Source organism: Malus domestica, chromosome 15 (assembly GCF_042453785.1).
Source record: "Malus domestica chromosome 15, GDT2T_hap1".
NCBI classification, from domain to species: domain Eukaryota; kingdom Viridiplantae; phylum Streptophyta; class Magnoliopsida; order Rosales; family Rosaceae; genus Malus; species Malus domestica.
Genome location: NC_091675.1, coordinates 48,447,406 through 48,463,641, shown reverse-complemented (window position 1 = coordinate 48,463,641; position 16,236 = coordinate 48,447,406). Strand labels below are relative to the sequence as shown.

The 16,236-nt window shown below is 36.9% G+C and overlaps 2 protein-coding genes across 2 annotated transcripts; one reads left to right on the top strand and one right to left on the bottom strand.

The window, feature by feature from the left end:
- Nucleotides 1-1,940: 1,940 nt before the first annotated feature.
- LOC139191977 (uncharacterized) lies at nt 1,941-8,843 on the bottom strand. Its single transcript, XM_070813018.1, has 6 exons — nt 8,798-8,843; nt 8,406-8,454; nt 7,412-7,622; nt 6,873-7,329; nt 3,608-3,792; nt 1,941-2,276 (listed from the first exon to the last, which is right to left on the bottom strand). Exons 1-6 carry the CDS (start codon nt 8,841-8,843, stop codon nt 1,941-1,943), a joined length of 1,284 nt encoding a protein of 427 aa, XP_070669119.1.
- Nucleotides 8,712-15,472, top strand: LOC103401995 (NADPH--cytochrome P450 reductase). Its single transcript, XM_008340736.4, has 18 exons — nt 8,712-9,231; nt 10,092-10,151; nt 10,252-10,328; nt 10,426-10,483; nt 10,596-10,679; nt 10,756-10,792; nt 11,367-11,436; nt 11,568-11,765; nt 11,900-11,992; nt 12,619-12,844; nt 12,977-13,060; nt 13,162-13,313; nt 13,400-13,496; nt 13,648-13,797; nt 13,879-13,956; nt 14,037-14,159; nt 14,287-14,400; nt 15,012-15,472. The coding sequence occupies exons 1-18, from the start codon at nt 8,935-8,937 to the stop codon at nt 15,090-15,092; spliced, it is 2,079 nt and encodes a 692-aa protein (XP_008338958.1). The 5' UTR covers nt 8,712-8,934; the 3' UTR covers nt 15,093-15,472.
- The last annotated feature ends 764 nt before the right edge of the window (nt 15,473-16,236 follow it).

Here is a 16,236-nt window from a genome sequence, read left to right as displayed (position 1 = left end):
GATGACCATCTTGGGTAAATGTCGTCTGCTAGGTAGTATGGCGCGTCGTACTTATGTTTGTTGACCCAGTACGTGACTTTTGGTGTCTTTTCTTGCAGGCAAGGAACAAAATATTGATATTATCGGCGATATTTCACCGATAATATCGTTTTTTTTAGATGACGATATTTTTATACATATCCCTTTAATTATCGTCATAATATCGTCGATATTATCGATAATATCACGATATTATGCAAATTTGAGTCTGAGCTTCCGAGTCGACCCGCTTGAACCAGGCATGTCACCATACCGAGAGCAGAGAGCATGTCGAGGGTTTCCTTGTCGACGGAGATCTCGTCGATCTTGATGGCGGACTCCTTGGGGACAAAGTCCATGTGACGCTTGCGGTCCTCCTCCTGCAGCTTCAGGGAAATGCCACAAACCGGGCCTTTCTGGATCTGCTTCATGAGGTGGGTGGAGAATCCGGCAATCTTGTTGCAGAGACACTTGGAGGGGATGATGGCGACTTCCTCGATGATCTTCTTGTTGGTGTGGAAGTCTAGGGTCATGCGCGAGTAGTAGCGCTCGATCACCTAGCGGGAAGATTTCTTCATTGTCTTTGTGAGGACGCGACCCATGGTGGTGGTGGAATTGTGCGGCGGAGCTGGGAAGAGACGAACGGCGGGTGAGTGTGTGTGTTCGTGAGATGTGTTGTGCTTGAAAATGGAGAATTACCATGGTGGCTTAGAGGGAGTGATAGAGGAAGATGTGCGGAGTAGACATGGATGGTTAGAATGAGGGATCAGAAGAGAATAAGATAGAGGGTTAAACAGAGAAGTTGAGATGATTGGTAGAAATTAGGCAGCAGGGAAATCGGGAAAGTAGAAAAAAAGGCCTAGTTTTGTGTGAAAGTCTACCACCCACATAATTAAAAAAAACAAAAAATAATTACCGACTATCAAAGTTGGACAAAGAGATGCAGGAACAAGATCTTGTGAATCCTTCTTCCTATTGTTATTGCTTTGGTCCAATAAATATATTATATAAATGATTAAGATAACATTATAGTATTTGTTCTGTTTTAAAACTTTTTTTTTTGGTTTTCTGGTAAATAAATGAAGTAATTATGACTGACATTTCTAGATCTGGCTTGTATCCTCTTCCTATTTGGATTACTCAACTAGATCACGATGTCTTTTCCAGCAAAAGATTAAACTGTCCTTCTATTTTTACCCCTTAAACTATCTATCTTTTAAAACAATACTATATTATATTCTTATAATATAATATTTTCTTTTATTTTTCTTTTTAAGACCAAACAATTCTTTTTCTTTTTAAGGCTATCAATGGTATTGAGCCGTTGGATTAGTGTGGTCAAAAACGCGGGTGCTGACGTTTTGGGAAGGGCTTTCTCATTAATTTCCCGTTGTTTGTGTAACTCATGTATCTTACCATACAATGTATTAAGTGTAAAATATTGTACTAAGTCATTATATATAAATGATTATGGTGTGTTTAAACTTCATTCATTAATTACTACATATTTTCTACACTCACAATGTTTGCTAGCTCGCTATATAATCAATTTAAATCAGTTAAATCCATCATGCAATGCATTTCCTTCCAATTTTTTGTGATAAACTAATAGATAATTGACTAAATAAACATCCTGCAAAGTTTCAATAAAAATTTACAAGTTTTTCTTACAATTTCCGTGGTTTCCATATTATTTTTATCAATATCGATAATATCCCGATATTTCCATCGATATTTCCGTATTTTTGGACTACCGATATTTCCGATATCATCGATATCTTATACCTTGCTTGCAGGACATCGTTAAACACTGGGGATTGGGCAAGGAAATTGAGGTCATTTTGAGCTCCCGGAACCTCGAAAAATGCGTGCCAAATCCATGTATCAAAAGATGTCACCGCCTCTAAAATGATACTTTTTGCTCATTTTCTGTCCCCAAAAGCGCCTTGCCATGCACTTGGACAGTTTTTCCAAGTCCAGTGCATACAGTTGATGCTTCCAATCATCCCAGGAAAACCTCGCATCTTGCCTTTCTTCAGAAGCTTTTGCAAGTCCATGTCAATAGGTATTCGAAGGTACTCTGCAGTGTAGATAGATTCGATTGCCCCGCAAAACCTCATTAGGGACTTAAGAATGGTTGATTTCCCCATCCTCGCTATCTCATCCCCTTGGTCTGCAGATACTCCATATGCAAGCATTCGCAAGGCAACAGTAATTTTTTGCTCAGGAAAGAGACCCATAGCACTAAAAGCATCATTCTTTTGCACAAAGTAAGAATCATGGTTGCAAACAGCAATCATGATTTTTTTTAACAAATGTCATTCCATTCTAAAACGAGCTCTAAAGTACGTATCAGGGAATGCACTGTTACGGACAAAATAATTGTCCAAGAGTTCTGTACCTCGTCGTTGCTTGCTTCTATCAAGGTTTGCGGAACAGGTAGGCCTGCAGATATGAGCCACAGCTTGGATGACTCGACAGAAATGTGAGGCTCTAGTCATTCTTGCTTCGTCATGTCTACTTCTACGCTCCTCATCCTCTTCCATCTCATTTTGGGCCACTTGGATATTAAACATTCCTTCTGATTGGTTAAACAATTCATTCTCTTGCTGATCGATTTCCCACATCATCCTTGAAGAAGAAGACATTGTAAGGAGGAAGTAGAAACTATGAATAATGATACATATTTTGATTTTGGTGAAGAAGGAAGCAGAAACTATAAATAATGATAAAGATCTTGAGAAAATTGGTGTGAGATTTCTGATGATGGATGGTGGATTATATGGAGGATTCATAAAGGATTAGGTTGTAGATAATTCCACGTGGCATGCTGTCATTTATTAAAAATATGATCGAAATCTATCCTCAAATATTGTAAACAGATTGTGACACGTGGCGCAATGTGATTGGTTAAAAATCTTATCGAAAATTTATCCTCAACAATTTTAAAAAGGTAACGACACGTGGCACGACGACATTAGATAAAAATCTTATTGAAATCCATCACCAATAATTGTCTTTTCGAATAACGACAAGTGGCGCAACGAGAACGATTAAAAATCTTATCTGAAATTACAAATAAAATTATTTTGTATTATTTTATAAATAAAAAAAATATTAATATTTTATTACCTATTGCCAGGGCTATTCAGTGTAGCGGTGCAAAAGGCAGTTACTGTTCACTTGATGGATTAAATAGTGAATAGCCTGGAGGGGCCTTAGCAATGGTGGAATTGCTCTAAAGCAAATCTCTATACACCCATATTACTTTTAATTAAACTATCAATATCCCTTTAAACCCAAATTTATTACTTAAATCACCCTCACAAACTAATTTAATATATAAATTTATCTTTACACCCATTTAAAAAATAAAAACTCAAAATTGGTCTCTCTCACATAGTTCTCTCGCACCCAACCCTTTTTATTTATTTAATTTTTTTTACTGATTTTGCTTAATCTCATATATGTTTTCTGGGTGATAACACGGCCAAGAAACAGTGCTCTTCATGGTACCCCAATTTCATCATTTCAATATGCAATTATGATTATTATTATTTATCACAGGAGATGGTCCTTGTGGGCTCACCACTGCTGCTACAACTACAACTGCATGCACATTGTTGGTGGCGCACGGGGGGTTGGTTTTGGGTTGGGGGTGCGGTTGTGTGTTTCGTAGATCATCAGTCAGTTCCTGGCCTTCCACGTCTCTCAGATCAACGATGATCTTAGTCATGCTTGTTGTTCTCCTGATCAGAGGGCGTGGACGCTTCCCTAACAACATTTATTAAATTATGTAATTTCTTCCGAATGTCAGTATGTGTTTAATTGATCCTTTATTTGCTATTTTTTCTTAATCTCATATAGATAATTAAAAAAAAGTGATTTTTTAATCTTATATATGTTTTTACTAATAATAATGCTTTGAAAAGGTGCTGATTTTGTTCCTAAATCCTAAAAAAAATTGAAATCAAATGAAAAAAAAAAAAACTTGAATAAATCGATCATACTTTAGTTGGAGGATCCAAAGATTCAAATCTTTGTAATATTTTGAACCATTCATGAACATCACAACAAATATGATTAAAACATTTATAGCTCCCACATAAATAAGGATTTGTGCAGCAACTACAAAATAAGAGTTTAATAGAATATAGAATAAGGATATACAAACAAGAACTCAAAACTTCAAAATCATCATCCATCGGCAAAATAAGCTTGTTTTATCTGTAAAAGCGTTTTAGGGTTTTAGCTATAATAAATGTACAATAAAAATTATGTGATGGTAGGGTTGATGTCATGTTTGAGTTTGATTATTGGTTGTGGGTTTATTAATAATAAATTTTAGTTTTATTATTAATTATATCTTGCACTTGCATAAGATAAAAAAGACAATTCACATTTAAAATTTAAGTTGGGTATAGAGAAAGGTTACATGGGTCCAAATAAAATTTCTCTTTTACACCTCTCAAGTCAAATTCCAAGCTGATCGGTTGTAAGGACATGCAAAATTGCAAAATGTATTCTTTTTCTAAAAGTATTATCTTTCTTTTGTAGGGCAAAAGCTTTAGGTGCTAATTAGTTAGTTATTACGGAGAAAGAGAATTGATATTCATTTTTAATTGTAAGAAAGATTTTATATTCGATTCTCGTCAAAGGTAAATTTGAACCACATTATTATTAGTCCATGTAAGACTTTAGCCCCACCCTCCCATTAGACCATCTTCAACCCTTGGGCTAAAAGCCAAATTTTTTAGCCTAGAAAATTTAACTTTTAGCCCATAAACAGTTTTTCTGCTCCAACCCTTATGGCTTAAAATTTTAGTCCGGGATTATTAAAGAATAAACTTAGGCTAATTTTTTTCTTAAATCATTTTTTAAATAAATATGTAGACTATCGTAAATTAATTTTATGAACATTTTAATATAATTTTTTTAACTCCAATAAATATTGAAAAATCACTAAATTTTTTACAAAGCAAGCCTTTAACTTTCACCAATCTTTCAACACCAAACTTTCAACTTTCACCATCCATTCAACTCTCACCATTCATTCAACTTTCATCAATCATCCTCTATATAAACACATGTCCAATATTAGTTGATCAGACAATCTTTCAACCTTCATTCATCTTCTATATTCACCAATCTTTCAACTTTCAAAGAGTTTTTGTTTCCTAAAAATCCTCAATATCTCATCAATGGGTGATAGAAGAAGGCTTGATAAAGAAGGATGCCATGACCAAATGATGAAATATTATTTCATCGAGCGTCTAAGATTTCCTGCTCATGATTTTCCGAGGCGGTTTCCAATGAGGATAAAGCTTTTTTAAAGCATCTTGAACACAATTGTCAATCATGACCACTACTTTGTAAGGAAGATAGATGTCGTAGGCCGACAAAGTCTATCACCTTATCAGAAGCTCACATCTGCATTTCGGATGCTAGCTAATAGGTGCTCTGTAGACTCAACTAACGAGTATTGCCAACTTACGAAAAGTACTGTTATTGAGAACTTGAAGCGCTTCTGTCAGGCAATTCAAGCCATATATGGAGCCACATACCTCCGCAAGCCAAATCATGAAGACTTGAAAAGGATTTTACGCAAGGCAGACAAAAGAGGTTTCCCTAGCATGATAGGAAGTCTCGATTGTATGCATTGGGAGTGGAAGAATTGTCCCACTGCTTGGGCTGGCCAATTTAAGGGCAGTCATAACAAGCCAAACATCGTGCTCGAAACTGTGGCGTCTTACGACACATGGATTTGGCATGCATTCTTCAGCCCTCCCAGATCAAACAACTACATCAACATTTTTTAGTATTCTCTTCTATTCAATGATGTTTGAATGGATGGGTAGAATTTCGGTACAAGATAAATGGTAATAAGTATGAGCTAGGTTACTACCTAATTGATGGTATTTATCTTAGTTGGTCTACCTTTACCAAAAGTTTTTCTCATCCCGATAGTGTAAAGAAGAAATTATTTTCGCAGAGGCAAGAGTCTTACAGGAAGGATGTGGAGAGAGCGTTCGGGATCTTACAAGCTCGATGAGCCATTGTTAGAGGGCCTACACGACTTTGGCATACTGAAGACCTCTATTCAATCATGATGACGTGCATAATTTTGCACAATATGATTGTGGAAGATGAGTACATCGAAATTGAAGAAGATTCAGATAAAGATGTGGATGATGACTAACCAACACATGCGAGAGCTATTGCAAGAGATGTTGAATATCTCGCTCCAACAACATATGAGACTTGACAGGATAGGGTCACATTGAGTGAGTATATGAGACGTTTAAATAGAATTCAAGCTCCTCAAGGTCATGACACACTCCGCAAGGATTTGGTTGAGCATGTATGGCGCTGAGAAGGTGAACGTTGATGATGTTGGTTAAGCATTTATGTAATAATTTTAAGTGTACTATGTTGTTATTTTATAGTAATAAATTTAAGTGTCTTCTTGCGCAAAATATTTTGTCTACTACGGTGGATAAATTATTGAATGGAGGTTGAATTGTTGAAGGCATCTATTCTACATCAAAGTGTGGAAGAATATGTACAATAATTATTGAAGGCATTTAAATTAATAGAAACAATAATTAATAAGATATAAATTTAATAAGGTACATAAACCACATAATAAACCACATAAACTTAATACAAACGACAATCAATAAACTTAATTAATAAAGCACATAATTCATACACTACATAAACTTAATAATCATATCCACCATCTTCACTTGGTGATGGACTTCGTGGTTTACTTGGAATATAGGGTTCAAAAGATTCATCATCTTGAAATATACTCCTTGTGGCATACCTTCGCAAAGTTTCATTTTGCTTACCACGTAAGAACTTCTTCCTCTCTGGAGTGTATTTGTTGAGGTCCTCCATCATGAAATTAATTTCAAACCTATCTTGCTTTCTATCCCCTTCTTCCTTCATTTGCAAACGCATTCGAGCTGTTTCTTCTTGGCTAGCGTTATGGGTTTTGTTCAATTTTGCAATTCCGGTAGCTAAGTGTCCACTCATCGGATATTGGGACTTCCCTTTTCTCTTTGCTTCCTTTTGCTTATCTCTTCCCCGAGGCCTTGCTAAAGAATGAGATGGGGTCATTTCATCGACACCTTCATCTTCAACATTTCTTGGTGCGGTTTCACGTTGAAATAATCTTCCCCATTGTTGGTCCACATCGGTTGCCAACCTCGGACAATCCTTGAGGAAGTCCCAAGCATGTTGCAACTTAAAAACTTTATTTTTTGGTGTTACTCTTGTCTTGTAAATTTCCATTACTTTGTCATCCTATGCAAAATATACATAAAAATAATTAGATGCAAAATAATATTATGTACATGACAAATAAAATATCAAGAAAAAAACTCACAATTTCTGTGGCGCTCCTTCCATTAGGCATGCCAATCATGACTCTCTCCAAGCTTCCCTTCCATAAAGTGCATGCTGTGTTGATAGTCTTCCACCGATCATAAACACCACCACCGTCCTGCCCGCTGCCGTTGCAGTTTTCTTGAAACTTTGCAATGATTTTATCCCACAAAACCTTTTTATTTTGATTTGTGCTAACTGTACCATCTTCGCTAACAGAAACTCATGCCAAACATAAAGCAACATCTTCCTCACAGGTCAAATTACAACCTTTAATATGCTCTCTTGCCATGTTGAACAATTTGGAAATGGAAAGAAGTGGTAGAAAGATAAATTGGAAGAATTTTAGGAGAAAATTGAGTTTTATGTGGATGTTTGAACAAATACATAGGTATTTACAGAGTTTTTTGGTGAATTTTGAGTTAAATATATTTTTTAATAAATTTAGTTGTTGGGTTTAAATTTGGGCCGTTAGATCTTTTTTTAAACCGTTATATTTGATTATATTCGATCTTAGCTGTGAGATTCAATGTATTTTAAAATAACATATTTTAAAAAAATGAAATTTGAATTTGGACCATTGGATCAACTAACGGTCCTTAAATGATGGCCGTTGGATGCGAAAAATAGTTGTTGGGCTCATAGAAGTGACCGACAGGGCCCTCACAGTGGGCCCCCACGCTGTCAGGGGCTGATTGGAAGCAGGTCGCGTGGGGTGCGTCCGCGAGTGGGTGGGCCGAGACTGGCCCAATTTGCAACGAGCGTTTGGAGGGGGGATTTGGGGGGGGGGGAGTTTGGCACAGCTTTAGCATTTGGCTTTTAGCCAAATGTTTTAGTTTCGGTTGAGTGGTGTTTGAGGGGAAATTTGACAAATAGCCCAGTGTTGGAGGATGTCTTAGTGTTAATACTATTGTGTATTAAAAAACATGTCTAATCTTTAAAATATTTTAAAAGAGAATCGGTAGAACATAACAAATTATGTTCATAAAACTTACAAAGTAGCATGTTTATTATCGAGCCGTGAATTAGAACCGTGGATCGGAACTGAATAAATCAAAAGGTAAAATTAAAACAAAAAGAAAAATAGTAAAGGAAAAAAAAGAATATAATAGAAACTAGAAGAATGTATCCAACAAAAAAAAACTAAAAGAAACTAGAAAGTATACAAAGTATCAAAAATTAAATATGGAAAGTCCTCAAGAGGATTCCAATTTTGTCAACTCCCCAAAAAAGGCGCAAAAAGACAACGCCCCTAAAAATTTCCAGCGATAATTAAAGTTTTTTTTTCCTTTTTTTTTCTTCTAATTATTTAAATTAAATAAATATAAAACCGGCTGAGTAATTTTTAATTTTTGGTCAATTCTCTCTGTCAATCTCGTTCACCAACCTCGCTGCGCTGCCATTGAAATGATCGAATCCCGATAGGACACCATAGCTTATTCGCCACCACCAGCGATTCAGTTCACGACGAATTGAGTGAAAGCCAACGGATTCGGGTTCGAGCTTTGACTGAGAGATTTCGGGATGAGTTCGAATTCGGATTTGGTACGCGCGTTGGAGTCGGCGCTGGGGGTTTCGTTCGGTGGTTCGGTGACGGACACGGTGGTGGTGATCGCGACGACTTCAATTGCGCTGATAATTGGGGTTTTGGTATTGGTGTGGAGGAGATCGTCGGATCGGAGCCGGGAGGTGAAGCAGCTGGTGGTGCCCAAGCCGCTTGCTGTGGAGGAAGAGAAAGACGAGTTTGAGGTTGCAGCGGGGAAGATTCGGGTGACGATCTTCTATGGAACTCAGACTGGTACAGCTGAGGGATTCGCTAAGGTGAACAATTATGGATAAATTTGTGTTCTTTGTTTTGGACTCCAAGATATTCGCGTCGAATGAATTATGAATAGTTTATGCTTGTGATCAAAGCGAGTGGGGTTTGTTGTGATCTGTGATTTTAGGTTGGTTTGTTTTTCGTAGGAGTTTCATGGGGAAGATTGGTTTTTAGGGAAATGCTGTTGAATTGGGAGAGCTGAGTAGTGGACACAGTAATGATTTGTGTTAAAGTAACGATTCGGGTTAAGATTTTTATTTAGGACCTGGTTAGAATTCTATATGTCTGCGTGTTTCTGCGAGCTTACGACGAAGAGTCAGCTTTAGATGGTTGCTCTAGAGGCAAGATCGTCACTCTCTGTAAATGGATTAGAAAGTACCGTGGTAATATGAACTTTTTGTTATTATTAGCAAGAAATGCAAATGCAATGGTGCACTTGTTAATGTGTTGACTTTTTGAACTATAGAGATTGAACCCATAGGAGAAAATGATAGGTCGAGATGTTCATGACTGTCGTGCACATATTTTTTACAGTTCAGATGTTCTTGATTTAAGCGACTTAGTGTGAAATGTACAAATGATGAATTCATAACAGCTTCACTGTACTAAGCACGTGAGTGTGGTTCCGGACTCTCCATTTAGGAGTCAACCCAGGGATCATGAATGTGGTAATATGTTAATATAGCTTTCTCAAGCGTACATAAGTAATTTTCAATGTCGTCATGGTTTCTGGACACCTAACCAAAAGTTATCTGTTCATTTACAGATTCTGAACTTACAACATAGATAATAGAATAGTTTACAGTGTTCTTGTAGGAATTTTTTTTTACTTTCTAACTGTTATGTTTTGATGTGAATACAGGCTTTGGCTGAGGAGATTAAGGCTAGATATGAGAAAGCTGCTGTGAAGGTTGTCGACCTGGTATGGCAGATGGGAACCAATTTTTTTTATTGCATCATTGCAAGATGTATTACATAATATGAAATGTATGAGAAGTTATATTTGCTTGTGCTTGAATTAGGATGACTATGCTGAGGATGATGATAAATATGAAGAAAAACTGAAAAAAGAGACTTTGGCATTTTTTATGTTGGCCACGTAAGATACACTTTTACCTATACTTCAACTATGTTATTTCTAGAATCTTATTGGTCTTGCTAATAGTACATTCAATATATTTTATCTTACTTTGTAGTTATGGAGATGGGGAGCCAACTGATAATGCAGCAAGATTTTACAAATGGTTTACGGAGGTTCGTAGCTTTATTGTGTACACATTGAGTTGATAAAAAAAAAAAATTGAAGTCACAACCATTTCATTTTTATTGTCATGTAATAAATTGAGATCTCATGGTTTTATTTCAGGGAAAAGATAGGGGTGATTGGCTTCAACATCTAAGATATGGTGTTTTTGCTCTGGGTAACCGACAATATGAACATTTCAATAAGGTAAAATCAATACTATATCTTTGTCAATTAATTCTTTGTAGTATTGCATCTTCTGACTACATCCTTATTGAAGCAGGTAGGAAAAGTGGTTGATGATAAACTTAGTGAAGAAGGTATAACTAATTTGCTTTCTCTCTTGCATTTCTATTGAGTGAATACATGTGTACCTTGTTGCTTGCATTTCAATATGATTAATGACACACATAGCATAAGATCACAGAGGAAATTTTCAGTTTAGGCATTCTATGTAAAGACTGGCACTCTTCATTTTGCATTCTTCAGTTATGTGTATGCATAAGGCTTTTGCTTGTGATTAAGGGCCTGTTTGGGATTGCTTCTCGAACGGCTAAAGTGCTTTGTGACAACCAATCTAGGTTGTAGAAAGGCTTTAGGTAGCACTTCCAAGTGATTTTCTAGGAAGCACTTGTATTTTTTATAAAAGTCTACGTGTTCATATGCATCCTACAGTAGCAGTACCAAAGGAGCCCCAATTATATATTTCTAGCTGTGTCCAAGTAGGCATGCCTGCACTTCTTCTTATTTTGTGAAAGAACAAGTTAAAAATTAAGATTGATGTTTTCTGATTTACTTTTTAGTTTTTTGCATCCCATTGTTTTCTGTATAGATTATTTCAATTGACAACTCTGTTAATTTTTCATTGAATTTGCCTCTTTGTGGTTAATGCAGGTGCAAAGCGTCTTGTTCCTGTTGGCTTAGGTGATGATGACCAGTGCATCGAGGATGATTTTTCTGCTTGGTATACTGTTGTCGTGTTGTCATTCTTTTCTCGATTGCTATTTAGTGATGCATTAACTGTAATGTTTGGGAAGTATTAGCATGGCATCATTTCTCTGCTGCATTGACTGTATTGGTTGGGTTCTTCTTTAGGAGGGAATCATTGTGGCCTGAGTTGGATCTATTCCTCCGAGATGAAGATGATACAAATTCTGCGGCTACTCCATATACAGCTGTAATTCCAGAATATAGAGTTGTTATTCATGACTCTAGTTTTGTTACTTCTCATGAGGACAATCACTTGAATATGGCCAATGGGAATGCTTCTTACGATATTCACCATCCTTGCAGGTATTCATAGGTTGTGCTTGTCTTGCTTCTCTAGGGAATAATACATTCTAGTAAAATTGCTGTAGTCTCTTGTTGTTCCTTTGTCCAATTTTATTTCCTTCCACTAATTTTTGTGTTGTATTTCTTTCCTAAAGAGTTAATGTTGCTGTTCAAAGAGAACTTCACAAACCTGAGTCTGACCGCTCTTGCATCCATCTGGAGTTTGATATCTCTGGAACTGGTATTACGTAAGTTCATAAATGTACCAGCTGTTTTTTATTTTATTTTATTTGATTCTTTATAGACTGGTGATAGGTGTACATTGATTCTATTCTCTCTGTCAAATGTACAATAGAAATGGTTTCTGGTGATGGGCTAATATTTGTTTTGCAATATAAATAGAATTTTTGTGCATCTCTCATATAATTTGAGTTTGTGAGTTTGTGCAATATAATAATATTTGTCAAATATAGGTGTATCATTGCATTAACAAGTTAATTTCATGAGCATTGTCCACCAACCTTGCCAAATGAAAAGCAGATGCTTAATGTGCTTAACTCTTTATAAAATGATTTTCCAATGTTTGTTTAGCTATAGTTAATGTTAGTATGTTGTCGATAATGGATTTTGTATTTGTCTTTTTCTGCTTGTTACAATATAGAAAGAAATCCGCCATATGTGTAACTAATTTGTAATGGGGGACTGAAATTAATTAGTGAATGAGCCCAAAAGCAAGGGGTTCCTGCTTGAGTTCCACTTTTTTTTATTTTTTTTTATTTTTTTTAATACATGATTAGATCTGAATGATGGTTTTTTCTCTTTTAATGCTGGCATTATCAACCTGATGATCAGAACTGTTTCCTTTGTTTTTCAGATATGAAACTGGAGACCATGTGGGTGTTTATGCAGACAATTGTGATGAAACAGTTGAAGAAGCTGCAAAGTACTTGGGCCAACCTTTAGATTTGCTATTCTCCATACATACTGACAATGATGATGGCACGTCTCTTGGAAGCTCATTACCGCCTCCATTCCCTGGTCCTTGCACAGTCCGCACAGCATTGGCACGTTATGCTGATCTGTTGAATCCACCTCGGAAGGTGATCATGTTTTTTCCTGCTATCGCCTTTCTCTTACTTTTTTCCGTTCTCTTACTTTTTTCTTTTTTTGATTTTATTTGTGTTTTAAACTTTTTATACTGATTATTTCTTTCAAATGATTTATCCTGTCAGGCTGCCCTACTTGCTTTGGCTGCACATGCTGTTGAACCGAGTGAAGCACAAAGACTTAAATTTTTATCATCACCTCAGGGGAAGGTTGTTGGCAGTCAAGAAAACTCTTTTAGATTGTTTGGTTCTGTTTCCATGTTCTTTTTACATTTCATCTATACTCATATCACATGCTTTCCACCATCCAGGATGAGTACTCAAAATGGATTGTTGGAAGTCAGAGAAGTCTTGTTGAGGTAATGGCTGAGTTCCAATCAGCAAAGCCTCCACTTGGTGTGTTTTTTGCTGCAGTAGCCCCTCGCTTACAGCCTCGTTACTATTCCATATCATCTTCACCAAGGTGATTTCCCTGTACTATTTATCATAGTATTTCTAGAAATTAATTAGACATGTAGAAACCTGACTAGTATTGTTGCTTGTTAACAGATTTGCGCCCCATCGTGTTCATGTGACCTGTGCTTTAGTTTATGGTCCAACACCAACCGGTAGAATTCACAAAGGAGTGTGTTCATTCTGGATGAAGGTAGTATTGATTGTGACTATGCAGCCCTTTGTCCGTCCCTATCATTGTGTATATTTTTAGGGTTTTTGAAATGCCAAAGCCTTCCATACTCTCTTACAGCACAACTTGGGCTGGATTGCATCTAACGACAAACTTTTTTGAATGAAATCAGAATGCAGTTCCTCTAGAGAAAAGCCATAACAGTAGCTGGGCTCCTATTTTTATTAGGCAATCCAATTTCAACCTACCTGATGATCCTTTAGTCCCAATTATCATGGTGGGGCCTGGTACGGGCTTCGCACCTTTCCGAGGATTTCTACAGGTTTGAAATTGCATTAGTCTGAGTTTGCATTGTTTATTTGTGGAATAAAGAGGAAATAAAGTATCATTTCTCTCTTTTCAGGAAAGGATGGCCCTGAAAAAGGAGGGTGCTCAATTAGGACCTGCACTGCTCTTCTTTGGATGTAGAAACCGCAGAATGGTAAATATTTTTTGATATTTTGGAATACTTTGTTCTTGTGGTGGATGAATAAATATATACTGGATCTTTGTTTTTTCTAGGATTTCATTTATGAAGATGAATTGAATAACTTTGTGGAAGAAGGTGTGTTGTCTGAGTTAATCGTTGCATTCTCGCGCGAGGGACCAACCAAGGAGTATGTTCAACATAAACTGATGGATAAAGTAAGTATTTGTGAGAAGTACAAAGTGGTCTCGTTTAAAATTTTAATATTTTAATTAAAGCGGTAGATTGTGGTCACTCTTAATTAGATAATTATCTAACAGTTGCACCAATTTATTCCATATTCAGGCAGCATACGTGTGGGACCTAGTATCTCAAGGGGGGTACTTTTATGTTTGTGGTGACGCCAAAGGAATGGCTAGAGATGTTCATCGGACTTTGCATACCATTGTCCAGCAGCAGGTGCCAATCTCTCTCTCTCTCTCTCTCTCTCTCTCTCTCTCTCTCTCTCTCCTTATTTTACAAACACGCGGGGCACGCACACATATAGATCCTGTGAACAGATGAAATAGCTACAGAATGCGCACACATAAATCCTGTGAACGGATGAAATAGCTACAGAATGTACACATGGGTATAGAAGTCTAGGCAATATCTTTGTGCTTGCAGTGTTTTGGTCCTAGAGGATCTGTGGGAAGTGTATTTAACGTAGGAGGGAGCAAAGCTTTCACTAATTTTTACTGGGTGGTTCTAGCAACACAACCCTTTTTACCTCTCACGCGCCCCTCTCAATTTCCGGTTGTCGGATCAAATGAATTGAAAACGATCAAAGGACAGAAATTAACAAGGGTTGTGTGGGAAGTAAAAATGGGTGTGTGGATAGCACCGACCTTTTTACTGCTAGTCATCCATTTTTGTTTGAAGTTGGTATTTTCCAAAATAAAAGAGAAAGTAAAAACAATCTTTAAGCTTGTGCTACAGCTGGTTGATAGCTTGTTTACCCATATATTGCGTCTTATTTGCCTGTCAAGTTGGATCGTGTTTACATGTTATTGCTGGCAAAAAAATTTCAGGAAAAGGTGGACTCAACGAAAGCAGAAGCTACAGTGAAACGACTTCAGATGGATGGACGATACCTTAGAGACGTCTGGTGATACCGCTTTCCCTCCTTTGCCTTGTTTTGTACCATCTTTAAGAACATTGGAATTATATATACCTTCAAGGTCGGGCTTCGGAAGGTTGATCTCGCCCCTTCAAAGTTTATAGCAGCAGATTTGAACAACTGTTGGGAACTGAAACCTGGTTTCCCCAAAAGCTTTTAGTTAATTAGATCGACGTCGGTCTGCCTGTATTGTTATTATTATTTATTTCTATTTTTAATACAAGGGGCCATTTAATTTTAGGGAAACTACATGTTAGCTAGTTGCAAAGATGTCAAAACACATGCATGAATCGTGTAGTTTGTTTTGGTTGATGTTGCATGGAGATTTATAGTGAATTATGGTAATTAAAATAAAACCGAAGTTTGCTGCTAGTCTTTTGTTATTTGCTACCTACCGTGGCCGCGGTGGACAGGGTGTACCCTGTAATGTCCAAGACCGAACTCAACATTCTCATGCAACCAATCACTTTAATGTCGCCTTGTTTAGTTACAACTAGACACTGTTAGGCTCGGTATAGCTAAAAATTTTTACGAACATTTATAAAAGCTTCTCAAGAAGCCCAAGTCGTAATTTTTCTGTTAGTATTTTCTGGAGAAGCCGAAGTTATGGTTGATTTTGGCTTTGGCATGGCTTTTTAGCAAATTCAATTTTTATAGGACGGCAATAAGGCTAGTAACGTAGGGAATGTTGAGCGGTGAAACATCAACACGTACATGAAATGGGTATGCGGAGATGAGAATGCTTCGTTGAATGTGTGGGCACACGAGAAATGATAAGATTAGGAATGAGGATATCCGAGATGAAGTAGGAGTAGTTGAAATTGAAGGAAAGATGAAAGAAAATCGGTTATGGTGGTTTGGACATGTGAAATGAAGGCCTACTGATGCTCCGACTAGAAGATGTGATTATGGGATAGAGGTTCAGGGCTGAAGGAGTAGAGGAAGACCTAGGAAGACCTTGGAAAATACTATAAGAAAATACTTGAGTACTTGAATCTAACGGAAGACGTGGCACAGAACCGAGCATAATGACGCTCTACGATTCATACAGCCGACCCCACTTAATGGGAAAAAGGCTTTGTTGCTGTTGTTGTAAGGGAGAATGTATGCAAATTCAATTTTTTATTTTTTAGGGG

Coding starts and splice junctions, on each gene's coding strand:
- LOC103401995 (XM_008340736.4), top strand. CDS start 8,935: ATGAGTTCGAATTCGGATTTGGTACGCGCGTTGGAGTCGGCGCTGGGG. Junction 9,232..10,091: donor CAGCTGAGGGATTCGCTAAG/GTGAACAATTAT, acceptor ATGTGAATACAG/GCTTTGGCTGAGGAGATTAA. Junction 14,160..14,286: donor AACATAAACTGATGGATAAA/GTAAGTATTTGT, acceptor TTCCATATTCAG/GCAGCATACGTGTGGGACCT.
- LOC139191977 (XM_070813018.1), bottom strand. CDS start 8,843: ATGGTGTCCTATCGGGATTCGATCATTTCAATGGCAGCGCAGCGAG. Junction 8,455..8,797: donor TTCAATGGCAGCGCAGCGAG/GTTGGTGAACGA, acceptor TGATTTATTCAG/TTCCGATCCACGGTTCTAAT. Junction 3,793..6,872: donor GAGGAAGAAGTTCTTACGTG/GTAAGCAAAATG, acceptor AAATGTTGTTAG/GGAAGCGTCCACGCCCTCTG.